A 24323-nucleotide genomic window follows, 5' to 3' on the forward strand; every position below is an offset into this window, starting at 1 on the left:
ATAGGTCTTGTTGGCGGTGCGGAAGCGGACTGCGACGGCTGTGATATGTGTAAATTGCTTTCCTGAGTGCGCTGGCATCCTGTAGCATGGGCGTGCGGACATGGTGTGATGCAGACTAATTTGCGGTGGCTACAGGCGTAGATTTGGTATAGATTGTGGCACATGGTAGTAAGAATTGTTGCAGTGGAGAAAGACAAAGTTGAAAGTGTGTAACACTGCTCGTCAAGAACGAAAGTGCCGACTATATGAAAGGAAGAAGCCGTGTTGATATTGACGTATTGACAGCAAGCTCTTGCACTGTCATTCACAGATAGTAAGTAGATGCTCGAAATTTCGGCTTGCTTAGCTTGTTCCTGTCTGTTTGCTGATGCTGTGTCGGTCACATGTTCCTGGTCGGCGGAGCGCGCGTAAATAGAGGTCTTTGACCAATGCACAAAGCTTTTTGTTTCATGCTAAGGGCCGTACCGGGCATTATAAAGTCGAGAATGGTTAGTGTAACGACAAACTCTTCCCCATGCGGCGAACACCGTGCCACCAAACTCCATGCCACCAAATGCTCAAACAAGAAATGACTCCACAAACCCCGACCAATAGCGCTCCACTAGTAGCTTCGTCCGAACAAGATCCACTGCTTGGCCGGAGTCGAGCAGCTTGGGTTGATACACTTGGTCTTGCCAGGCTCAATCCCTTCAGGCTGGTCAAAAGGAATACACAAACTCTTTGCGCCCATGGCAGGGGCCTGCTTGTCCTCGGCAACACCATCACCCAAGGCTGTCCTGGCGCTCTTGGCCTTAACCTCATCCTCGCACTTCTCACCCTCACAGTGAGGAACCAAAACAACGTTCTTGCCGTTGAGAGTAGGAACGAAATCGTCCCAGTTGGTGAGCTGAACACGGCGCTCGCGGAAGACCTTGTCAGCCTTTTCGAACATGTCCTTTTGGATTTGCTCAAGTAGCTTGGGCACTTCTTCTGTGAGGCTGTCAACGTTGATGGTACCACGTGCAGCGTCCTTGTCGTCGATGTCACGGCGGGAGGTGGTGACAACACCCTTCTCAGCATCCTTAGGGCCGAACTCGATTCGTAGAGGGATACCCTTAAGCTCCCAGTCGTTAAACTTCCATCCGGGAGAGTAGCCTTCACGGTAATCGGTTTCAACACGAACGCCTGCGGCTTTCAAATCATCTGCAATCTTCTTGACCTTGTTGTAAAGATCCTCCTTAGCCTCGGGCGCCATCCTGCCAAAATTAGTAACGCTTTTCTCAGATGAATTAGAGAACATACTTGGCTGTGACGCCGACAGGGATAACGACGACTTGGATCTCAGCCACTCGAGGAGGAATGACCAGACCTCGGTTGTCACCGTGAGTTAGGATCATAACACCAATTGAGCGAGTGGTCAGACCCCACGAGTTCTGCCAGACGTGAACGTGCTCTGACTTTCCAGCCTCCTTGGCATGTGGGTCCTCGACAGTGATGTTGAACATCTTTGAGAAGTGCTGGCCTAGACAGTGAGAAGTGGCCGCTTGGATGCCACGACCTGTAGCAGGGATGAAACCTTCGATAGTGGTGGTGTAGTCGGCTCCAGGGAACTTCTCGTTGACCGTCTTGGTACCCTTGACAACAGGAACAGCGAGCAGGTTTTGGTAGACATCGGAGTACCAGTCCAGAATTTGGAGAACTTCTGCGCCAGCCTCCTCCTTTGTCAGATGCGCAGTGTGGCCTTCTTGCCAAAGGAACTCTCGAGATCGAATGAATGGCATGGGGTCTGGACAAGGTTAGACAACGCATCAAGACAGATAGTTTGGAGAGCGTACGCTTGAACTCCCACCGAACGACGTTGTTCCATTGGTTGAGCTTCAGAGGTAGGTCGCGGTGAGACTGAATCTTGCGAGCAAAGTAGGGGTACATGGCAGTCTCGGATGTCGGGCGCACAGCCACGGGCTTCTCCAGGTCAGACTTGCCGCCCTTTGTGACCCAGGCGACCTCAGCAGCAAAACCCTCGACGTGCTCCTTCTCCCTTTCCAAGTTGTCTGAACTGATAAAGATGGGGAAGTAGGCGTTTCGGACTTTGAGCGTCTTGATTTGCGCATCGAACCAGGACTTGATGTTTTCCCAGATGGCATAGGACGAGGGTTCGAGGATATAACATCCGGCGACATCGTAGTACGAGATCATCTGGCCCTTGGTAATGACCTGCTGGTACCACTCTCCAAGGTCGACCTCTTTCGCGACATCGATACCGATAAGCGCAGATCCCTCAATCTAACATGCGGTGAGCAGGGAAAGAAGTGTAAACGCGCCCAAGATGTGTGCGACTGACCTTCTTCTTTTGCTGCTGGGGCTTCTTGGCAGCCTTTTGAGGGTTGCCATCCTTCTTGCTCTTCTGCGTCTCGGAAATGGAAAGATCCTTCATCTTCCCGTCGGCTGCTGTAGCTTCCGCCATGCTGAGGGTCTGTTGTAGACGACCAATGTTAGCACTGTTACAGGAAAAGAAGTGGCCAAAAGAGGGCTCTAGATCTTTTGAAGGCCAAGACTGAGGCAGGTATACGCAGATGCGATCTGGTATGTATATGGGAGGTACAGAAGATATAGGAGGTATTGGTGGGGCAAGCGGGGTATCGCGACGCGAGTTTGGGTAGCTTACATGCAATTGAGGGACGAAGAGCTGGGTTTCAACGCGTTAGAAGCGGCAGAGAGCAGGTGAATGACGGTGACAGGCAGAGACTCAAGTCAGAAAGACTGCCTTGGTGTAGGCTCGTGTGAGTCTCCAGCCCAATGTGTGGAGGGGCCGAGTCATCGGCGCAAGGGTCCACTTTAGCGCGACTGGCACAGCAGCGGAGCGACAATTCGCCGACGCGGGCGGGCGTGCTTGGAGATTTTCTGGACCGCGTACTGGCAGCTACAACACAGCCAAACAGCTACACGACGACCAAATGGCAGGCATTTTCGAGCAGTCACGCAGCGGAGGGACTCTGTGTAAGCTTGCGAAGCTCGGGCAGCGGCACACGAGCAGACGGCTAACGACAAGACAGTCCTTGGAGGCACGAAAATCAGCGGCCAGGACATTCGCGACCAGAACGTCCTCGCAACCCAGGCCATTTCAAATGTCGTCAAGTCCTCGTTTGGACCCTCGGGTCTGGACAAGATGATGGTCGACGACATTGGCGATGTCACGGTGACCAACGACGGTGCCACGATCCTCAGTCTGCTGGACATCGAGCACCCCGCAGGCAAAATCCTCGTCGACCTCGCACAGCAGCAGGACAAGGAAGTCGGAGATGGCACAACGTCGGTGGTCATAATAGCGGCGGAGCTGCTGCGGAGAGCCAACGAGCTCATGAAGAACAAGATCCACCCCACGACCATCATCACAGGCTACAGGCTGGCACTGAGGGAGGCGGTCAAGTACATGAACGAGAACATCAGCACAAAGGTCGACGCCCTCGGTCGCGACTCGCTCGTCAACATTGCAAAGACATCCATGTCCAGCAAGATCATCGGCTCCGACTCGGACTTCTTCGCCAACATGGTGGTCGACGCCATAACCGCGGTCAAGATGACAAACAACAAGAACGAGGTCAAATACCCAGTCAAGGCAGTCAACATCCTCAAGGCACATGGTCAGAGCGCCACCCAGTCGATACTCGTCAAGGGCTATGCCCTCAACTGCACAGTCGCCTCGCAAGCCATGAAGACCCGCATCACTGACGCCAAGATTGCCTGCCTGGACATCAACCTGCAGAAGGAGCGCATGAAGTTGGGCGTACACATCACCATTGACGACCCAGAACAGCTAGAGAAGATTCGCGAGCGCGAGGCAGGCATCGTTACTGAGCGTATCGAGATGATCTTGAAGGCTGGTGCCAACGTCATCCTGACCACAAAGGGCATCGACGACCTTTGCCTGAAGCATTTCGTCGAGAAGGGCGCCATGGCAGTGCGAAGGTGTAAGAAGGAGGATCTCCGAAGGATAGCAAAGGCCACCGGCGCTACCCTGGTCAGCACACTGTCCGACCTGAACGGCGACGAGAAGTTCGAGGCTGCCAACTTGGGTTATGCAGAGGAGGTGTCACAAGAGCGCATCTCGGATGACGAGTGCATCCTCGTCAAGGGCACCAAGACTTTCTCCTCTGCATCCATCATCCTGCGAGGAGCCAACGACTACGCCCTTGACGAGATGGAGCGATCCGTGCATGACTCGCTGTCTGCCGTCAAGCGCACACTAGAGAGCGGACGCATTGTCCCGGGTGGCGGTGCCGTTGAAACTGCGTTGCATATCTACCTAGAAGAGTGGGCGACGTCAGTGGTAAGTGCATCTAAAATCTCCGATATCATCACAAGACTAAGCATGTACCCAGGGTTCTCGTGAACAGCTTGCGATAGCTGCCTTTGCGCAATCCCTGCTAGCCATCCCCAAGACTCTTGCTATCAACGCAGCCAAGGATGCCACTGAGCTTGTTGCCAACCTAAGATCACGACACGCCCTTTCACAACGCACAGTGAACCCATCAGACCCATCTTCGCAAGACGCCAAGCAGCTTGCCAAGTCAAAGAACTACAAGAACTACGGCTTAGATCTGGCCAACGGCAAGGTACACGACAGCTTGAAAGCGGGAGTGCTGGAACCCAGCATGAGCAAGGTCAAGCAGTTGAAGTCGGCAGTAGAAGCATGCGTTGCCATTATGCGAATCGATACCCTGATCAAGCTGGACCCGGAGGAGCAAGGAGGCGGTGACGATGGACATGGACATTGATACCATTAGAATCGGCACAAGAAAGAGATAGTCCAGAAAAGATAACGACAGCGTAATGAAGGCTTCGAAGCGCCCACGTGCACAACCCCCACTGCACTGCCCACACCCCGCTACCAGACCAAGGTGCACTAACTTTTTAAATTTAACAACCGAGCCGTGTGTGCAAGGCACACCGTGGTGCTAAACCATAAAAGAGTGAGGGGTCAGCCAAATGGTGTTATACAGGAAACGTTGTCTGCCAACCGGTGAGCCATGTCTGTCAAAAAAGGGACCGAAAGGTGCCTGGCGGTCACCTGAAATGGCGATTCATGTGCTTGGCAGCAATCATCGTGACCTATCAAATCTACGGACATGCAAGGCTGATCCTGTCTGTTGGCTTTGCTGGCTCAGCTCGCTTACCCCTGGACATCGCTACACCACGTTCCATGTGCATCTAACTGTTGTGCAGCCGCTGTCCCTACAACGAGCGACTTCGGAATTTGACATGGCAACAATGAAAAATACCAAGTATGGATCTCAAAGACGCGCGAAACCGGCATACATGTTGTAGGATCAGAAAGAAAAGACACTATTGTCTCTACACAATTGATGCCGCTTTGTTGTACACCGTAAAGTAAGTACGAGCTTCTTGGCACGCTATCTCCAGCTGAACAGCCTTTCAATGTTTTGACCCCGTATTTGTACTGACGTGCAAGCCTCAGTGGGTCCATGGGCGCCTTGCGGCAGAGCAATTAGCATTTCTCATAGCCCAACGTTATGGTACAGGGCTTGAACAAATCTACATTTAGCCAAAGAGTTTCCTCGCTCTTTGACACTTTGTTTATCAGAATTTGCAACCATGGCGCGCAATATGTTCGGTCCCTTGTTGGTCGCCCTTCTTGTCCAGGATAGTGTCGCTGCTATCATGTCAGCGCCGCCTGCCACAATCACCACAGCACCGTTAATTAGGAGGGCCGTCACTACTATCGGATACATCTCCACAAACGAATATGATGGCACTACTTTTTGTGATTCAACCTACGCAGTCTTTACTGTCCATCACTGACTTTTGCAAGGGGATACAATAACGGCAAATGATCAAGGCAATATCATCGCAACATCCGACAACCTATTTCAGATCTGCGACGTGTCGAAGCCATGCACTTTCTTTACCTGCTCGAGTGATTGGGTCGTATTTGCGACTACTTCTTTGTTTTGGTGCGTCAACTCATGGATTGATATACGTCTTGGCCATAGTGACTGATGACAGTGGCACAGCGGTGGATCATCCAGCACATGTAGTTATTGGGAGCTGGCGACAGATATCAACGACAAAAATCCTCTGACGAATTATTGGTGCGATGCCAAGACGAGTGTTGGTGGTATCATCTACATGAAAACACCCGAAGCTGGTATGTGCTCTTTACTACATGACAAAACAGTCTCTCTGACAGTCCATGTTGAAGTATCGGCATCCACGACAAGAACCGGAAGCTCAGTATCATCGGCCACAGGCACATCCAAGTCCTCTATAGCCCCAGTCACCGTATCCTTTACCTCGGCTTCTGTCATCGCATCTGAGCGCGTGACATCCATCTCCAGCTTGGGGCCCGGCTTGGACCAAACCAATGGCAAAAATGACTCAAAGGGTAAATCAACACCAGTTGGTGCCATAGCAGGCGGTGTCGTAGGCGGTGTCGTCGTTCTCGGCGCCATCATATTCGGAGTGTGGTTCTGGCTTCGACGCAAGAAGCACAACCAAACCAACAACGCCAATATCACTCAACCCACACAACAAACATCTCTGCCTCCTTCCCAAATGCAGCAACAAAGCCCCCAGCAGCCCCCCGCAGGCGTCCAGTACTACCATGAGCAGAAGCCTGTTCCTCAGCCGCAGGTCCAGCAAGTGCCTCCTCCTGCCCCTGCTCCTGCTCTTGCTCCTGCTCAGCAGCCATACGGCCACTACGACCCCAATGCTCACTCAACATATGTGCAGCAGTCGCAAGGCTCATACAGCATGTCCCCAGATCAGACGACAACATCCGTGACCACGGCTCAGCATCACCAGACGCACTCGTATTACGCGGAAAGCGGATCTATAAGTCCTGTACCACAGTATTCGCCCAGCCCGTCTCCCGCCGTGCCACCCGTGCCACCCAACATGAACGAGTTGTCTAGTGAGAGGATGTAAATTATCGGATAATTTGAGGTCAGGAGGTTTCTCTTGATTTTTTGCCTCTACTTTGACAACATCTATCCAAGCTGCGACATGTCTTCTTAGATGGGTTGAGATTTTGTAATTGGCTTTTGGCCTTCTCTTAGATCAACGCTAGATTGCAGCATTGAAGTTCCTTCTTTTTGATAAGGGAATGCGGAACTCGGGCATTGCAATCATATGGCACGCTCTTTAGCAATGTTTTTTTTGTGGTACGTATGTAGTGGGCGTGCTGCATCCGACGGTTTTAGTCGTGTATTGTGATAGGTTGTTTGAATGATACCCTTAATGAGTTGGATAAATAAAAAGAAGTTGTTATGTGATTGCAATCTTGTAAAACGGCATTTCAATACTAAAGGCTTCTGAATAGAATCGAATACTGCTTCTTTGTCCCCAGACGTAGGCTTCGCGGTTGTATGCCATACCGCATGCCCATATCCGACCCATGTGCCTCGTCTCCCCAAAGCTCCCATGTTGCATTTTCAAAATCCATGTTTTGATGACCAATAAGTGAGATTTTGTCTCTGAAAATCAAAAATCAAAACTCAAATTGAAAATCAGATACTGGTGAGATAAGTCAAGGTGTATGTAAATGGGAGATCGACTCGTTGGTGAATGTCTGACTGAATTCGCATCATCAGCTAGCAAGGAACGTAAGAAAAGAAGCAGATGATGTAAATACCGCGCTAGGGGTCTTGAAGAAATATTAGCATCTTTCTCATCTATGTCTTTGGCAAAGTTCCTTACTTCTTTTGTAGCCTGGATGCTGAATATGACTTAATCAAACCGAGGTTTCTTCGAGGTAAGCACCTCGTCGTCGCCTGTAGGGCTGAGAGACCGCTTCTTTTCAGCTTCTGCAATCTTCTGAGCTGATGTATCTGACTCCGAAGGCTCTCCAGCATCTTCCTCCTCGCGCTCTGAGGAGCTAGTACCGATTTCTTCGTCGGATTCGCTGTCATACGTATCTTCATCTGCTACGGATTGGGTGTTCTCGTCACTAGTCACACTTGCGCTCTCGCTCTCATCTTCTCCGCGTTCTTTGGCCTTCTCACGTACCTCAATCAGCTCGAGAACTTCAATAAAAATAGGCAAGCCTTTTCCCCAGTCGAAGTCGGCAAACATCTCGGCTTGGCCAGCGTACACAAAGACAAAGGATACCAGTGCCTTCATCTCGTTGCTCCAAGCGTACCCCCCAGCGTCTCCAGTAATGGCGCTAAAGATACCCTCGCCTTGAAAAGTACAATAGCCAAGGCTCAAGATTCCACTGTCGATCGAGCGCACATCTAGCCACGGCTTGCATGAACCTGACATCTTGACCCATGCAGGGCAAAGCCGACTGTATCCTGTCTTTCGTCCGATTCGGAGATAGGTTTTTCTATTGATAACTCGGAACTCGAAGGTGCTCGGGTCGGGAAAGCTTGCTAGAGCACTGGGACATGCGGCTTGGAGTAGCTTGAGCAACTGGCCCTTCCTGTATCGCTTTGCGTACCGCATTTTGATGATTTGATCACTGTGGATGCGGTCAGTGTGTAGTCAAACATGACGATTGTTAAGGCTTACGCGACATTGAGGTGTCTTGAAGTGTTGCTGAGTGGTCAAAAGGTGCTGTTGAGTGTAGTAGAAAGTCGTAGGTGCTGAAGATTTGTGGGGTTGAAAGCAATCTTACTTTATAACTACCAGATAGCGGGGATCCTCTCGTAGTCGCTGGCTGGTGAAGTAATAGCAGTAGGATAGTGATATAAATTCTGTAAGGATAGCGCGAATACTTACGCGGAAGTGATGCTAAATGTCCCAGTAACCACCACCCTATCATGAACTTGCTATCTAGCATCAATCTCACTTAGTAAGAAATGATATCACGGTAATTACATGGCAAAACACATTATATTCCACAGTGAGTGAAGGAGTGTACCATCTATGTTGTAACATAGCGATTGAATCCATAGATGACTCTCATAATAAAGGCCTCTCAAGCAAGAAGTATAATCCCAAGAATGATTTTATGAATCCTCCATGAGAATTTTCAAAAGTAAAACTATAATTCACACACACTCACGGACACATGTCGACAACAAGGACTACATGTCAGATCAGCAAGAGTAAAGCCGTCAGTGCATGAACCATAGTCTGGGCAGAGCTTAACGCATGCAGAAACTGCAGCACTTATGCAGCGCGAAATAGTAAAAGAAAAAGCACGGTAGTTCGCACGTGCTTTCGTGCATTAGCGTTCATGAGGTGATTTTTGGGGAAATACCCCCGTCGTAAAATGATCTACCACGACGTCGATCATTACCAACGTGTGATCTTGGAGTCTGTGAGTCTTCTGAAATGTTTCCAAAGACTTTTTAACATATTTTCTTTCATTGTTCGCTCTTTCTATGTGAAGTCGGTGCTGAAAACTGGCCTTGAGAATACAGCCCGTAGGATCCCCCAAATAATATATTTTTGAGAAAAAAGCTTCCTAGTCTCTAAAGCAGCCGCATCTCGCTTTCGTCGATAGATCTGGTGGGTTCACAGGGTACTCGTTCCAGTCATACTATTTCCTCCACTTGCGTTACGCGTCCAAAGTCTCATTTCATCGTCCGCTGTATTTTGTTGGTTCGTCGTAGTGTCTATAGATACATTGTCGTGCACTTCCATCTCATAGGTATTACTCTTACTCTGGCCACTGACATGTGATGGTGAGCTTTGAAACGATGGACCAGTATTCTTGGGCGAGCCATGGTGATCCCGGCTGCGGAAGTGGCTGCTCAGTAGTCCAGGAATATAGCGAGAGAAAAATGGTTTTAGTGCAGGAGCACATGCACAGAGAATGCTGGCATTGACTTCTGCAAAGCACCACTCGAACTGCTCCACTGCATCCCAGGTATAGTCGGTAGAGACCATGAGCGATGGCAAAAGTGTTGTCCGTCGAATAGCAACCGCGCATACACTGATTAGGTGATCAGCGAAGCATTCCCACTGGTGATGGATAAAACCTACAACGCACCCGTGCCGAAAATCCTACATATGGTGATCTTCTGCCTCATGGGCATCTGCAGTCCGACAATTATAGGTATCGGGAGTGCCAGAGTGGCCACGTCGATGATGATATTCAGGACTGAAAGCGCCATGTACTTGGTCAGTTGATTCATACACCTTGCCTCATGCATCAACCTGAGATCTCAGGTCGCAGCTATTGGTGTGCACCCAAAGATGCTAATGAAGTTGTAAACTGTTGCATAAAGGACGACAATGGCAATAAGCAGCCAAACACATCTGCGAAACCACGTATGCGGCGACAAGCGCCTGTAAAAGAGGAGAATTGAGAGTTTCGAGAAGGCGAGGCTTGTAGCGTATAGGATCGTGCCGACGAGCGTCCACTGTGTTCTGCTATTAGATTGAGGCCAAAAGCCCAAGTTTTGGATGGAGGCATACCTTCTGGAATGGCGAGACAAAGCTGTCTATTTTTACGTCCCAGATATGGTAGCCCAGGCCAGATCGCATGTCTACGCAATGCTTAGCCTTGCCAGTTTGTTAACGGAAATGAGACCCACGTGGGAAATTGCAAACAAGCAATGCAAGGCTGAAGGTCATAGCGATAACTGCCATGTCTATCATTCAAGTTGTTAGTGCTTTTGATCGGATTAATCGAATCGAATAAAGGGTCAACTTACGGTCGTTGACATGAACTCCCATCTCGGTTACTCGTGCTCTCGTAAAGAGACGTAGAGTCACCGCCACCAAAGCTACTGCAGTGGTTGACACTCCCACAATCGTGAGTTCCATGTGCAGGTTCGGAGGATCAATTGGATATCTAATTTGACCAGGCGGTGGCTCCGCCACGTAGGTGGATGAAAAATCCATCTCTGGGTAAGTAAGGAAGGAATATGAGGCGCAAAACAAGAAGAAAATGGCTGAAATCTTATGAGGGGCAGAAGAGTCTATCGAAGATCAACACACACACTGTGCCACATCTTTGCATGGCACGACGGTACCAGCAGAGCGGTCCTATCAAGCCAGTGCCTGGAGGTCGTGAACGAAGAGATTGTGTGATCTGGGTGCACAAATGATGAAACAAATTCTGCCCTTCGGTACTGCGATCGGCCCAAAACGGTCATGATGCGTTGTGCAATTGATAGTATCCAAGACCTAGCCGTCCTACGATTCCAAAACAATCCAGGTCACGCCTGTTGAATAAATCACTCTACCGCCTCTGGGCGATCACATACATGCGGTGTATAAATGCTAGCCCGTTGTATTTGAAGCCAATCAGCCAAAAGGAGATGGGTGGGTGGGCCATATCCAGGGATTCCCTAATACAGCCACGGCACGCATATGTACAGCCCCACTAAAGGATGCAGTGCATTGGAAATCATCAGGTGAGCGTCTGCAATCCGGATCGCCCAAAGGTATTTGTATTCTATATCGCCTGTCATGTATATAAGTTCTGGATGACCGTGCATTTCCTTCCGCCTTTCCGGATACTCACGCCGTCTCATCTATTCCGTGATCATGGGTGATATGACGTCCTCACTTCCGTACGCGGTCAATCTGCTCCCTTTCGCAGGCAAAGTCATTGCTGTTACTGGAGCCAGTCGAGGACTAGGCTTGGCCCTATGCAAATACTTGCTGATACGAGGCGCTACCGTGTCAATGTGCGCGACATCAAAGGAAAATCTATCCAAAGCTACCAAAGAGATCGACAGTGAACTCCCTAATGCAAAGGGACGTTACTGCACGTGGATTGTTGATATTTCCAACCTGGATAGTGTTCGGATATGGATTGAAGAGACAGTAACGAAATTTGGAAAGCTGGACGGCGCCGCTAACGTCGCTGGTAAGCTCTGTTGATCTGCCATGTTGCACTGGCTGATATATTCATGCAGCGGTGGAGCAACGCGACATCTTTCCACTTACAGATCTGGACCCGGAATACTTTGCAAGACTAGTCAATGTCAATGTCGTCGGTACCTTTCACTGTCTCAAGGAAGAGATGAAGGTGATCACAGATGGTGGTTCAATCGTTAACGTAGGAAGCATCGCAAGCCAGTACGCAATGTACGGCGCTTCAGCATATGTTGCTGCAAAGGTGAGACTCTTATATACTAACTGTATGTGAACAAGACTGACTGAGTACCAGCACGGTCTAATTGGATTGACCAAGGTTGCTGCCCTTGAAGGAGCACCGAGACGAGTCAGAGTCAACGCCATGTGCCCGTAAGTAAAAGACGTCGAAATATGTATATCTGGAACCTAACAATCAGCAGTGGCTGTTTCAATACAGAGATGATGACCAAGCCGTTCAACTCTCCTGCTGGCGAATTCCACCTCAACAAGGACAATATCCCGTGCATCTTGAACCGCGAACTACCCGAGACATGGGAGATTGCTGGGTCTATTGCATTTCTGCTCGGGGACGAGGCAGCACACGTTACGAAAGCAGCATGGTATGTTGATGGTGGATGGGGAGAGGGAAAGTTAGGTGTGTAAGCAAGGCAACTTGGCCCGTCATTGCAATGGCTTACTTATCGCGATTGGCTTTGCTTTCTACTCGACATACGTCGCCCTAGGAAGAATTCGTAGTGGTGTCTGTGCTAGACTCACGCAATGTCATCTTCCCAAGCGACTATCGTGGCTAAACCGCCATCCGTACATAACGCGAAAGCACGTATGTAGTTAGTATCCCCGCAGCCAACCCGCTGCTGTTCACTCCCCACCCTCTCCGTCGGGAAAGATAAGACGGACCCTGCACGTATGCCGCTCTACTCGACAACATATCTAGCCACATGTCTCCTTTCCATGACAGCAAAGACGGTCTCGAATACTGTTCTTCGTCTGTTACCTGACTAGTAAATTTACAATGTCTCGGCCATACGACAATGCCAATGTTGAGCAGCTTCAACGCGATGCAGACGATTGCCTGCTTACCTACGGAACTTCCTTTCACCCCGAGATCATCACGTCTACAGATGGCATCTATGTGGAGACTGCCTCTGGCCACCGAATGATGGATGCACGTTACTTCGAATCGTTCCATAAAGCCGCAAGCAAATACTAATATCAAAGTCGATAGTTCACTTCAGGCCAAATGAGCACACTAATCGGGCACGGTCACCCCGAAGTCGTCGAGGTAATTAGCAGTCATGCGCAGCATCTCGACCACGTCTTCAGCGGCATGATCAGCCCTCCTGTCATCAGTCTGGCGAAACGCCTAACGGGCGTCGCACCAGCTGGCCTCGACAAAGCCTTTTTCCTGAGCACCGGCGGCGAGAGCAACGAAGCTGCAATCCGCCTGGCAAAATTCTTCACTGGGAAATTCGAAATCGTCGGCCTGGCTGCTTCCTGGCATGGCATGACGGGCGCGTCTCTCGGTGCCCAGTATCATGCTGGTCGCTCGGGCTACGGCCCCAACATGATTGGCAACCTGGCTCTGCCCACACCCAATGCCTACCGCTCGATATTCCGGAAGGCGGATGGGACGTATGACTGGGAGACGGAGCTCAACTATGGCTTCGACCTGCTGGACAAGCAGTCCTGCGGGTCTCTCGCAGCCGTGATTATCGAGCCCATTCTTTCGAGCGGCGGCATGCTAGAGCTTCCGGCGGGCTATCTGAAAGCGCTCAAAGAGCACTGTGAGAAAAGGCACATGTTGCTGATTATCGATGAGGCGCAGACGGGACTGGGCCGCGCAGGCGACATGTTTGCCTTCACGCACCACGCCCAAGACAAGGGCGTCGTTCCCGACATCCTGACGCTCAGCAAGACGCTCGGAAATGGCATCCCGCTCAGCGCTGTCTTGACTTCGAATAAGATTGCCAAGCATGCAAAAGACAACGCCTTCTTGTTCTACACCACACACATCAACGACCCCCTCCCCGCTGCCGTCGGCGACAAAGTCCTCGAAATCGTCGTTAGAGACAATCTCTGCGCTCGCTCCAAGCGTCTCGGCATCAAGCTGCAAGCAGGACTGCGGCGCCTCCAGTCTCGCTACGGCTGCATCGGCGACGTACGCGGCCGCGGCCTCATGGCCGGCGTGGAGATTGTCAGCGACAGAAGGACCAAAGCCGGGGCTCCGGAAGTCGGTGCAGCCGTGGCACGCAGAATGGAGGAAATGGGGCTGTGGGCCCAGCTGGCGACTATGGCCTCGTTTGGCGGCGTGTTTCGAATCGCTCCTCCCATTACCGTTACAGAGGAGCAACTTGATCGTGCGCTGGAGATTCTCGAGGACGCGTTGAGATTGACGCCGGGAACCATGCCGTTGTATAATGACCCCGTCTGATCCGTAGCGGGACCTTTGCCAAAGGGGAGAATATGACATAGATATCTTATGTGGTGTTTGTAAGGAGAGCAGTTGGACGTTTGATTTGTTATCCCATAAGTAGACTACGCAGGGGGTTGCTTCCAACACCATGACTTTTTCCATTGATATTCAAGTAAGTATCCACTCGTTCAACTCATCCTCACTCCAAAATCTTCCTCGCATACCCACACATCTCTATTCCAACCACCTTTATCACAGGATCCCTACGAACAAAGCCTGTTGAATTTTCTTTTATTTTTTTTTCCCAAAGATCCCAGGAACTGGAAAACATACAACGTCACGAGTAAGCAGCATTTCAGGGAGAATCCATATTCCATAGTATCAACAGCGAAAAAAAGAGTTTTTGATTTTGCAATAGCCAAAGACAAGAAAACATTGTCATTGTCTCCACGATCAACGAGGCTCCCACAGAAGGATAAGATATTTACAGAAGAGAAGAATAAACCAGCACCACACACACATACACATAATCGCACATGCTTTGCGCGATTCAGCATTGCCCATCATGTAGCCAAGACTGCAGTCAAGCCATGGCCATGAATAAAGGGTGAAGCTAACCCTATTTACGGGCAGTTGACAGTGATGGAAGCGCTGCCAGAGGAGAAGTAGCCCTCAGTAGCGACAATCTGGTAGTAGTGAGAACCGAGGTTCATGCCCTTGCTGGCCCAGGCGTCAAAGTGCGTCTTCATGTTGACGGAGCCGGACGAGCGCTTGTTCTGACGAACAGACCAGTACTGCTGAAAGGTCCTGGTGCCGTCGATGGACGGCTGGTTGGTGCGGGTGGACTGGGCAATCTTGTACGAGGAGCCGTCCGAGGTGACGGTGCCCTTGTTCTGCGCCTGCGACGACGGGTCGTACGTGCCAAAGTTCTCGACGACGTAGTACTCGACGAGCGGGTTGCGGGTCCAGCCGTAGATGGCGAGGTAAGAGTTGCCGTTGGGGTTGTACTGGCCCGAGTAGGTGATGGTGCTTTGAGTGTGTTAGTCAGGGCTGCAATGCGTTATACATGCTGCAGCAAAAGGGTGGCTTACCGGGCAGTTCCTGGGTTCCAGCCCTTTCCACCGACGAGGTTGCCGCCAGTTCCCCAGCTTACGCTGTAGCTGCCTCCGGCTCCGTTAGTGTAGGTAGCCCGGGCACCGCCATCAGACCACCAGGAGTAGACTAGAGAGATGGGTCAGCTAGTGTGTTTGTATGGCTCTGAGAAACAACTTACAGCAGCCGTTGTGGGTTCCCTCGCCGTTGGGAGTGCTCTGGCGGGCAACGAGGTCGCTGGGAGCGCGGGCAGCGATGTCGGTAGCGGGGGCGGCGAGAGCGCCAGTGGCCGCAACAGCAGCAGTGATGATGGAGGTGAAAGAAACCATTGTGAATGATGTACTCAAAGTCGTTGAAGCGAAAGGAAGTGATGTGCGGTGGTTGTGCTCCTGTTTTCGAGGCTGGTCCAGGATGGCTTTATACTCGCTGTCGCTGTTGCAAATGTCCACAGCAGCATGGCCGTCAAGGGGAGATACGCCCGGATGGAGCTCGACAGAGCCAAGACAAGCATTCTCGTCATGATGGCGGGATTCTATCCACTAGAAGCTAGGATGTAGATCAAAAGGCTGTAGCGGAAGGAGGAGTAATCTGTACGTCTTGGCTCTTTCATCACAGAATGCGTCCAAGAGGAGCCCATATGGGCCAATAGTACCAGACCAGCATGCAAACGGTTTGCCCATTTCGAGAAAGTCATAAGCCGTGATTGGATGGAGGAGGCTGAAACATGGCGGGCGGGACAAGGGCGGTGCAGTCCCATTAATTTAGAGGCTGCCATATCTCCGTCTGGTGTGGCGGCGGCTGCATCTAGGCGCACTAGGTGTACGGCTACGATGCTAACAAGACACCTCCACTCGTGCCACCACCATCTCATTCCCATGCATATGCCAAGTTTTCCACTTTTAAATTTTACCAACGGTTAAACAATGACTTGGCAGGACGACTTGAATCGTGGACCCGAGAGGCGGCAATCAACGTGAAGCTTCGGAGGGCTTTGTATTCTTGGAAGCAGCGGAGAGGTATGCATGTATGTATACATTGCCACATGCGTATTGCTGCTAGTCGGAACGTCGTATTTCTCGGTCTCTCTACGCTGGCGTTCACCGGTGATATTCAGGTACGGGCCGGGAGGGGATTTGCAGACAAGACAGCACGGGGATTAGCGCGGGGCCGTCCAAGCGCAAAAGGAAAACGGGAAATTCGCTGGCTTGCCTTGGGCGACAGGTGTTTCCCACACACACACACACACACACATTTTGGCAGTATCCACACTGTTTGTCAGTATGTAGTATGTAGGCTAGCGGAGGAACAAGGGGGAAGTGAAGTGGAGACGACTGGCAAACCCGTGGTGTTCGATGCCAAGCCCAGCCAGACCAATGGCCCGGGCGTTTCCGCCCTCATCTCCTTCTCACAGTCCCGTTCGGCTCTAGTACCGAGTAACCGGACACCCGCAAAGCCTATCTTTCCGTACGCCTGCAGACACGTGCACGCCCGAACTGTACTGCCAGGTTTATGTATATTATCATGCTCATTATTTTCTTGTGCACCAGCGCACGAGGCCGCCACAGTTTTTACGCATACTAACTCATTGCCACTTGTCCCGGCGATGCTTTTATTTTTCTCCCTTTTCCGGCTATGCGAGTCAAGTAGACGCATGACATCCCCCCCCCACCCCCCTCCCTTCCTGCAGGATGGTGACTAACTGCTACATGCCAGATGCTGTTTGCCGACATGCGGAGAATTGTAACAATGTTTGGTAATCTGGGGAACATGGCCACGAATCACCATTTACCCTAGATATTGCGCAAGCGCTTTGTTTTACCAAGGCGGTTTTTTTAGTTGCTCGTGGCCCGCCTGCACCCCGGATTGATATTGCATCACGCCCTACTTCTGCCCAGCCTCTTGGTATCGTACAAGATGTCTTGTCCAGCCTTGTCCCGGCGGGTGAATGGTGAACCAGCGGAGCTTGGTTGGACCACTGTTTATGAAGGGTACGGCTGTGAGAGGCGTAGGTTTTGTTTTGGTTTCAAGTGAAATAGCGTGCGTACTGGGCATTTTGGGCCATTACCTTGGATGCGGTAGCTTGCTGGCGTCTCCTTGCCACTGCAGTTGCCACGATCTAGATTGACCACTTCCCTGCCGTGCCACCTTTGAGCCGATGCCATGTCCAATTCTTCATCGATGCAGACTGACCACATGGCTCGGAATGTAGTATACTAGCTTCCTTGTTCTGTATATGTCGTGCAACCAGTCGTCATCCCTGGTTTCTTTTTTTTGTACACCACAAGGTCCTCGTACTTACATGAACAGAAGACAAAGGACACTTTCATAACGCAAAATACCATAAGCCCACCGTCTCAAAAATGAAACCCCACAGTATCGAAGAAAACTATTCCAGAATGCTTCTCCCGCGCAGGAACCGCCGCATAAATGACACCACCGTCTCAGAACGGGGCCTTGACTCCGCCAAATAGCCAGGCAGTGCATCACCCTCCCCCCCCCCTCAAAGCACCCAAGAATAATAATAGCCCTCTTATTTCACCGCACACCGCTTACCTGCACGTCCCACTTGGCCTTATATTGCCGCATCCAGCCTAAAATTTTAATACTGCTGTCTTATTACTTTTGGTCCCGCACTGTGACAAGACTGCCGACCGCGTGGTGCCGGTGGGTTGAATAACGGCTATCAGTAGAATGACCTTTGGAGAGGGAAATGTGGAAGAAGAAAATGAGTGGGATTAACGGGGAACGCGGATGAAAAGTTGTGTGGGTGTGTGGGTGTGTATGTGTGTAATTATTTCAACATGGTGTTTTTTCACTCAAATAAAAACTTGTGTAAGTATCACTACTTCGTAATGATGCGTCGACAAAGTGTGTAATTGTCCTATACTCAAATCAAAAAAAATCAGTATCTCTACTCATTACAAATATCCAAGAAAACTCGACATCAAAATATATATTCGTGCAACTTACAAGGCAAAAATAGCTTCATCGTTATTACTCAAAACTCTGTAAGTATTTCCTTTCCAGCCACAACGAAAAAAAAAAGCTCAGTCCCAAGTGTGCGATGACGATGACTGATTATGAGACGGTTTGCTACGTCCATGTATGCTGGAGTTTGTATGACTTGCCCAATCACGTACATATGCAAATACTAGATGGGCTCAGGCTAGGGCTTTGTTATTTGGGGAGTTGCCAGAGCAGGTGGCAATACAAGTCGCGCGTGTCGTTACCAACATCTATTCGTCGCTGTGTAGAAGGCAAACTCATTACTTGCACTCCCATTCTTATCCTTTAACACAAATCCCGTAAACCATGAGCAAACCAGAAACACAGTCTATTAAAGATACACATGTATCATATATACTTGGCTTTAAAGTACTGCAGCTGTGATACGTGCGAAAATATCCTCAAGTCAATATATATCAAAAAAGAGATACTAGAAACCAAATTCATGAGCAAAATACACAGTGAACGAGTGAAGTGGGGGAAGTGAGGGAGAAGGAAAGTCACGATACAAAGGGGCATTTGGAGAAAAAAAATTGTGAGGTTCCAAGAGTCCATCGCCGGAAGGCGAGAAATAAATAAAGGTGAGAATTTGTACAAAGCGAGGGTATATAGCTAGCATGTCGTGATGCTTTCGAAAAAGAAAAAGAAAAACTCCCCCAGTCCCAACTCCAGGCTAAGAATTATCATAGGGAAAATGTTTTCACAGTCATAAAGTCGTCGTCATCAATCTTTCTTTCTTTGTTTCAACAAACGCCGTTCCTTGTTGCCCATAACGCCTCACCTCACAATTGCTTGGTGGTCTTTCGCGCTCTAACAGCCTGTAGGAATGCGCCGTAACTCCAAGTCAGATCCTCGGCTCCCCTCATGTAGCCAGTCACACGGTCGAATTGCTCGCTCATCCTGCCATCGGCATCGACGTGCGTCTTGACGACTTGGAGGAACTCGTCACCAACGCTCTGTAGGCGTTCGATGACGGAGTGGAAGAGTGCATCAGAGGGACTAAAAGTGCCCGTGTTCACGTCGAGAGATGAGCTGGCAAGGAGAGCTTCGTAGAAAGGAAGGCCGGTTTCAGTAATGGTCAGTGTTCCGGCGACAGAAACGTGGGAAGCGGTCTGGAACAGGACCTCAGCGGCGGAAGAGGTGCATAGGAACCAGGGGTTGCCACCGCGGCGCGAGTTACCATAGCCGTCGTACACATCTTCAGGATAACGGCCAATGCCGGTTCCTTGCAGAGAAGTCTCGTCTACATCTTCATCGTCCTGGTCAGAAGGACGGCTGTTGATGGGGAAACGGTTGCGCTGGTCGCGTGTCAAGGCGAGCAGAGACACAAGAATCTCATCAGACCACGGCGGGTAGACGGCAGCATCCTCTGATCCCTTTTTAGGAAGGGCGTGCAGAGAACCGAGAAGTAGCCCGCAGTCCAAGCCGGTCCTCTTGCTCCACAGCGTTTCAACAAGATGGCCTTTCTGTGCGTTCCAGAACTTGGTCAACAAGTTCTCGGCGTACTCAGCCTGCTCCTGGTACCAGTCTGCCGCGCCAGCATCTCCAAAGGACCTTGCGAGATGGCTGCCTTCTCTCAAACTTCTCGCGCTGACCATGAGGGTGAAGAAGTGCAGACCCTCGACTTCCTCCCAGAGGTCAAATCCAGACTGGTTCCAGAAGTGGCTCACATACTCGAGATCGGCTTTGATGATGCTACGCGGAGGCATCTCGGCGGTATAGAATGGACCGTAAAAGTCTTCGGAGCCGGCCGAGGTCCACAGCGAGGGGTGTGATGCGTTGTACTCGCGTAGGTAGTGCATGAGCGTCAGTGCGCGCAGAGCGGGGCCATCACGTTGCGGTCTTCCCCACGAGCCGGTGAAGGGCTTCCCGTCGACACGGAACTTGGGCTCACCAAGGCCAGAAAGGTCATCGAATTTGCCCGATGGGTTGGACGTGTGCTGGATACTACTCTGAAGGGAAGTGTATGCGTCGAGGATAGTGGAGAGAGAAGATGCACGTGAAGACGTAGGATCGTCGGCGTAGATGTTGACTAGAGCGTCCATGGTAATGGCAGCGTCACGGACCCCTATGACATGTCAGCTCCAGCAGGCCGTCAGGTGATATCGGGCTATACTTGCATTGGTACCAGTAGTCGGGACCGTTCTGGCTGGGACTGGCAATGACTGTGCCATCGGCTACGCCCTTTCCCTTGACGTTGCTGCCTCCAGGCGCGACATTGGCGAGGAGCTTGTCGAGTGCCACCTCCTCTTCATGCTGTATCCAGGCATCGAAGGGATCCTGAAGCGGCTGCTGCTGCTGCGAGTGGCCGGCACCAGCAAAAGTGGCGAGAGAGGGCAGCCGGGGTATTGAGAGGGCGTAGGTGTAGGGGACGAAGCCCGCAAGGAGGACGAGGCGAGGGAGCATGATGGCTGCCCCGAGGAGAGTGCCTGGACGTGTGTGGAGAGGGCGGGTGGTGAAGAGGAGCGTGGGTTGATCAGCAGCTCATAGCTAGCGCTTCCCCGGGTGAAATATGAAGGAGGTCAAAAGGAAGATGGCGGATGATATCAGCGAACCCGGGGGGTTTGGCAGGTGATGGCGGCCAGGCATGAAGCAGCGTCGGGGCCAGGCAGAGGGCCCACGGCGTCCGTTCGCGCGGCCATGACGATGTGGATGTGCCATGATGGGCGTCGGGGTGGCCATGACAGCGGCGGCCATGACAGCGAGCACCCCCGTGCGCGTGCTAGCGGATGGCGTGGACGAGTGAGAGGCGGTGGACGAGGTCGCGCGGACGTCCAAGGTCCAGTTTCAGCTGGGCGGGTGATGTAAAAGAGAGCACGCGAGTCATCACCACCAACGTCACGCGACCCGTGCCCGCGGATCTGGGGTAGGCGCATGCAAGGCACTCTCACCACACATGAACCCAACGCCCGCCCGCCACGCTCACCACCGCCCGGCGCACAACCACGACCGAGGCTCCAGCACGCGCGAGAAGAGAGACGCATATTTCATGTGCAAGCCGCCCGCCCGCCGTCGCTGCGCGGTGCTGCAGACGTGGTACACGACAAGGGCACCCCCCAGCAGCCACCGACGACTCAGACAGCCCGAGACAACTCAGACACGACAGCCTCGGTGTCAGACTCACCACCATGCAGGGCCTGTCGTGGAACCAGGATAGCACTGCTGCTCCAAACGCCCACCCACGCGCGGGTGCGGCCATGGCATTTGTGCCGACACGTGCAGCCTCCAAAACCTCCCGACACGCTCCGACGCGGGCGGCGGCTGAGGGGTAAGTACATAGCTCCCTTCGGCTACTTACTTGCAGCCAAGTAGCCGCCGCCGCCCAATCCGCATCGGCTATTCCCAGTACATGCCATCATGTCAAGACGACGTCCGCTGCGCCTGTCGAGAAAAAAAATACTCTCCCAGATACGACACTCGGGCTGCGCGCGCATACCCTGCGGCCACACGTCGACTCGCTCTCGCTCGCCCTCCTGCTCCCGCCGCACAGCCAAGTCTATGACGTGTTCCTGAAGGCGCACCCTCACCGCATCAGCCATGCTCGCCCACCAGGCGAATAACCTGCGCAGCAGCCTGTCCAGGGTGCGGAACCCCGGCCGTCGAATCCCATCAGCGTGTTTCTCCACCACTTCCACGCGCAGCAATTATGATGCTACCATCCAAAACCTCAAGATCGGCGCCCACACCCGTGTCATTTTCCAAGGCTTCACCGGAAAGCAGGCGACTGCAAATGCAAAGGAGTCAATAGAATGGGGGACAAACGTCGTTGGCGGCGTCAAGCCCAACGGCTCCGGAGAGCATCTGGGACTGCCCGTCCTGCCTTCGGTAAGGGCGGCCATGGAGCAGTTGAAGCCGGATGCCACGGGAATCTACGTTGCGGCCCATCAGGCAACGGCTGCAATCGAAGAGGCAATCGAGGCCGAGGTCCCGCTCATCGTCGCTGTGGCTGAGCACATACCGCTGCATGATATCATGAGAGTCAGTCAAGAAATTCACAAACTTATCAAACTCAAACTCACAATGTCAGATTCACTCCATGCTGCAATCTCAATCAAAATCGCGACTTGTGGGTGCCAATGCTCCAGGAATAATCTCAGCCATTGGAAAATGCAGAATTGGCTTTCAGCCCCTGCCCACATTCTCGCCGGGTCACATTGGCGTGGTGGGAAAGTCCGGCACGCTGTCCTATGAAACAGTGGGATCCTTGACAAGAGCGGGTCTTGGGCAGAGTCTGTGCATTGCAGTCGGCGGCGATGTTATTGCAGGAACAAACTTTATCGATGCTCTCAAAGTCTTTGAGCATGACGAAGACACAGAGGCTATTATTATTGCTGGTGAACTCGGAGGTACCACGGAAGAAGAGGCGGCCGACTGGATCAAAGATTACCGGAAGCGCGTCAAGAATCCTAAACCAATTGCTGCCGTCATTGCAGGTTTCCAAGCACCGCCTGGAAAGGTAATGGGCCATGCTGGAGCCTGGGTTGGCCTTGGAGAAGGCACCGCCGAGGCAAAATACAAGGCATTGGAGAATGCCGGTGTGACCATGGTTGATCATCCTGCCAGATTCGGCGGAGTCATGAAGGAGATTCTCGCAAAATCAGGCCGTAACGTCAGAAAGATTGTATGTTGCTACTCCAAGCAAGACTGCACAAATGCTAACTATACACAGGAGCAATCGGCAGCGCAGCAACGTCGCTCATACCATACAGTTCGCACACGACGACCCATGTTCAATTCGACAACAGGGCCTTCATTCCAGCAGACACGCTCACTCCACCTCACAAAAGAGCAATCCGCAAATCTTCTCAAATCCTACAACATCAACCTCACCGTACCGCCCGAAGGCTCACCCTCAACCCACTACCTGGGCATCTCACCTGACCGCTCCACCCGCTCCCCCTCCATCATTGCCGCCCCAACAGCCTCCCCCTCAAGTCTTGACCGCCGCGTACGCCGTTTCCCCTTTGACTACCGCACAGGACCCAGCGAGTCTGCCATCGCCGCCGCAACTGCGCACATGCAACTTTCCGCGCTGCCCCCGAAATCCAAAGCCCAGCTCGTCGAAGCCATCCACAACCTATGGAAACTCTACGTAGCCAAGGAAGCCATAGACGCCCACGTCAAGCTCGCCCTCTCTGTCTCAACCGACGACCTCCTCTTCTACGACCCCTACCTCTTCTTCGACGACGCAGCCTTCAAATCTGGAAAACGACAGGCAGACCTCCACGCCCTGCGCGATGCTGAATCTATCAGCGCGATGCAGCGCGAAGCCGAAGAAGCAGGCATCGTGTATATCCCTCTCTCCCCCACTCCCAGCACACAAGACCAAGACGCACAATCGACCCCAAACAACCTCGTCGGAACCCTCGTCAACGGCGCAGGCCTCGCCCTCAACACAAACGACACTTTAGCCCTGCGTCTCGCGCCGCACACATCAGCCGCCAATTTCCTCGACACGGGCGGCAAAGCCACAGCCGCAACCATTGCAACGAGCTTCAAGCTCATCCTCGCCGACCCCCGCGTCAGCGTCGTCTTCGTCAACATCTTTGGCGGCCTCACCCTCGGCGACATGATTGCCCGCGGAATCATACTCGCCTTCCAAGACGTCGGTGTCGACAAACCCGTTGTCGTGCGTTTACGCGGCACAAACGAGGAGGCTGGACGTAGGATCCTAGACGAGGCCAATTTGCCGATTCTCGCATTTGATGATTTCGAAGAGGCGGTGCAGAAGGTGGGCGAGTTGGCGAGGGGGGGCGGCTGAAAATAGCTGCTAGCCAGGTGCGAGGTAGGATGCATGCATGTATAGAGCGGGTTGCGTTGTGGGGGTTCTGAATAAGTCATGGTATGCAAGAAGTGAATGAAGGAGTATGGAGCAAAGAAAAAGAATACCGACATGTGTATTCGACGTGAAATAAAAAAAATTCATTATTCAGTATCACGTTTACTTGCCTTACTTGCCTTGGTTGGTTGCTTCTTTCCTCTCTCTCTCTCTCTCTCTCTCGCTCTCACACACACATATACATACATGAAATAT

General features: G+C 51.8%; 10 protein-coding genes across 10 annotated transcripts; 5 read left to right on the forward strand and 5 right to left on the reverse strand.

Moving 5' to 3' along the window:
• Positions 1-360: 360 nt before the first annotated feature.
• On the reverse strand, positions 361-2760 carry SETTUDRAFT_163029 (uncharacterized protein). Its single transcript, XM_008027277.1, has 5 exons — positions 2645-2760; positions 2321-2452; positions 1815-2262; positions 1282-1765; positions 361-1235 (listed from the first exon to the last, which is right to left on the reverse strand). The coding sequence occupies exons 2-5, from the start codon at positions 2441-2443 to the stop codon at positions 602-604; spliced, it is 1689 nt and encodes a 562-aa protein (XP_008025468.1). The 5' UTR covers positions 2444-2452; positions 2645-2760; the 3' UTR covers positions 361-601.
• A 163-nt stretch (positions 2761-2923) lies between these two features.
• SETTUDRAFT_163030 (uncharacterized protein) lies at positions 2924-4828 on the forward strand. Its single transcript, XM_008027278.1, has 3 exons — positions 2924-2976; positions 3033-4306; positions 4359-4828. The coding sequence occupies exons 1-3, from the start codon at positions 2934-2936 to the stop codon at positions 4752-4754; spliced, it is 1713 nt and encodes a 570-aa protein (XP_008025469.1). The 5' UTR covers positions 2924-2933; the 3' UTR covers positions 4755-4828.
• A 779-nt stretch (positions 4829-5607) lies between these two features.
• On the forward strand, positions 5608-7233 carry SETTUDRAFT_163031 (uncharacterized protein). The gene is made up of 4 exons (XM_008027279.1): positions 5608-5762; positions 5811-5951; positions 6012-6145; positions 6200-7233. The coding sequence occupies exons 1-4, from the start codon at positions 5659-5661 to the stop codon at positions 6922-6924; spliced, it is 1104 nt and encodes a 367-aa protein (XP_008025470.1). The 5' UTR covers positions 5608-5658; the 3' UTR covers positions 6925-7233.
• Positions 7234-7725: 492 nt separating this feature from the next.
• SETTUDRAFT_31223 (uncharacterized protein) lies at positions 7726-8442 on the reverse strand (the record flags this gene model as incomplete). Its single annotated transcript, XM_008026849.1, has 1 exon — positions 7726-8442. The coding sequence occupies one exon, from the start codon at positions 8440-8442 to the stop codon at positions 7726-7728; it is 717 nt and encodes a 238-aa protein (XP_008025040.1).
• Positions 8443-9459: 1017 nt separating this feature from the next.
• On the reverse strand, positions 9460-10100 carry SETTUDRAFT_88467 (uncharacterized protein; the record flags this gene model as incomplete). The annotated part of the gene is made up of 2 exons (XM_008027280.1): positions 9460-9880; positions 9931-10100. The coding sequence occupies 2 exons, from the start codon at positions 10098-10100 to the stop codon at positions 9460-9462; spliced, it is 591 nt and encodes a 196-aa protein (XP_008025471.1).
• Positions 10101-11451: 1351 nt separating this feature from the next.
• SETTUDRAFT_89579 (uncharacterized protein) lies at positions 11452-12420 on the forward strand (the record flags this gene model as incomplete). The annotated part of the gene is made up of 4 exons (XM_008027281.1): positions 11452-11767; positions 11817-12019; positions 12071-12147; positions 12198-12420. 4 exons carry the CDS (start codon positions 11452-11454, stop codon positions 12418-12420), a joined length of 819 nt encoding a protein of 272 aa, XP_008025472.1.
• Positions 12421-12790: 370 nt separating this feature from the next.
• On the forward strand, positions 12791-14209 carry SETTUDRAFT_153682 (uncharacterized protein; the record flags this gene model as incomplete). The annotated part of the gene is made up of 2 exons (XM_008027282.1): positions 12791-12943; positions 13004-14209. 2 exons carry the CDS (start codon positions 12791-12793, stop codon positions 14207-14209), a joined length of 1359 nt encoding a protein of 452 aa, XP_008025473.1.
• A 605-nt stretch (positions 14210-14814) lies between these two features.
• Positions 14815-15612, reverse strand: SETTUDRAFT_19432 (glycoside hydrolase family 11 protein; the record flags this gene model as incomplete). Its single annotated transcript, XM_008026721.1, has 3 exons — positions 14815-15220; positions 15283-15412; positions 15465-15612. The coding sequence occupies 3 exons, from the start codon at positions 15610-15612 to the stop codon at positions 14815-14817; spliced, it is 684 nt and encodes a 227-aa protein (XP_008024912.1).
• Positions 15613-18815: 3203 nt separating this feature from the next.
• On the reverse strand, positions 18816-20793 carry SETTUDRAFT_163033 (glycoside hydrolase family 15 protein). The gene is made up of 2 exons (XM_008027283.1): positions 20410-20793; positions 18816-20357 (listed from the first exon to the last, which is right to left on the reverse strand). The coding sequence occupies exons 1-2, from the start codon at positions 20693-20695 to the stop codon at positions 19072-19074; spliced, it is 1572 nt and encodes a 523-aa protein (XP_008025474.1). The 5' UTR covers positions 20696-20793; the 3' UTR covers positions 18816-19071.
• A 1033-nt stretch (positions 20794-21826) lies between these two features.
• SETTUDRAFT_115516 (uncharacterized protein) lies at positions 21827-24205 on the forward strand (the record flags this gene model as incomplete). The annotated part of the gene is made up of 3 exons (XM_008027284.1): positions 21827-22267; positions 22317-22898; positions 22959-24205. The coding sequence occupies 3 exons, from the start codon at positions 21827-21829 to the stop codon at positions 24048-24050; spliced, it is 2115 nt and encodes a 704-aa protein (XP_008025475.1). The 3' UTR covers positions 24051-24205.
• Between the last annotated feature and the right edge of the window lie 118 nt (positions 24206-24323).

Source organism: Exserohilum turcica (genome assembly GCF_000359705.1).
Source record: "Exserohilum turcica Et28A unplaced genomic scaffold SETTUscaffold_2, whole genome shotgun sequence".
Taxonomy (NCBI): domain Eukaryota; kingdom Fungi; phylum Ascomycota; class Dothideomycetes; order Pleosporales; family Pleosporaceae; genus Exserohilum; species Exserohilum turcicum.

Coding starts and splice junctions, on each gene's coding strand:
- SETTUDRAFT_163029 (XM_008027277.1), bottom strand. CDS start 2,443: ATGGCGGAAGCTACAGCAGCCGACGGGAAGATGAAGGATCTTTCCATT. Junction 2,263..2,320: donor CCCAGCAGCAAAAGAAGAAG/GTCAGTCGCACA, acceptor ACCGCATGTTAG/ATTGAGGGATCTGCGCTTAT. Junction 1,236..1,281: donor CCTGTCGGCGTCACAGCCAA/GTATGTTCTCTA, acceptor TAATTTTGGCAG/GATGGCGCCCGAGGCTAAGG.
- SETTUDRAFT_163030 (XM_008027278.1), top strand. CDS start 2,934: ATGGCAGGCATTTTCGAGCAGTCACGCAGCGGAGGGACTCTGT. Junction 2,977..3,032: donor ACGCAGCGGAGGGACTCTGT/GTAAGCTTGCGA, acceptor ACGACAAGACAG/TCCTTGGAGGCACGAAAATC. Junction 4,307..4,358: donor AAGAGTGGGCGACGTCAGTG/GTAAGTGCATCT, acceptor GCATGTACCCAG/GGTTCTCGTGAACAGCTTGC.
- SETTUDRAFT_163033 (XM_008027283.1), bottom strand. CDS start 20,695: ATGCTCCCTCGCCTCGTCCTCCTTGCGGGCTTCGTCCCCTACACCTAC. Junction 20,358..20,409: donor TCCCGACTACTGGTACCAAT/GCAAGTATAGCC, acceptor GACATGTCATAG/GGGTCCGTGACGCTGCCATT.
- SETTUDRAFT_163031 (XM_008027279.1), top strand. CDS start 5,659: ATGTCAGCGCCGCCTGCCACAATCACCACAGCACCGTTAATTAGGAGG. Junction 5,952..6,011: donor GCGACTACTTCTTTGTTTTG/GTGCGTCAACTC, acceptor ACAGTGGCACAG/CGGTGGATCATCCAGCACAT. Junction 6,146..6,199: donor CATGAAAACACCCGAAGCTG/GTATGTGCTCTT, acceptor TCCATGTTGAAG/TATCGGCATCCACGACAAGA.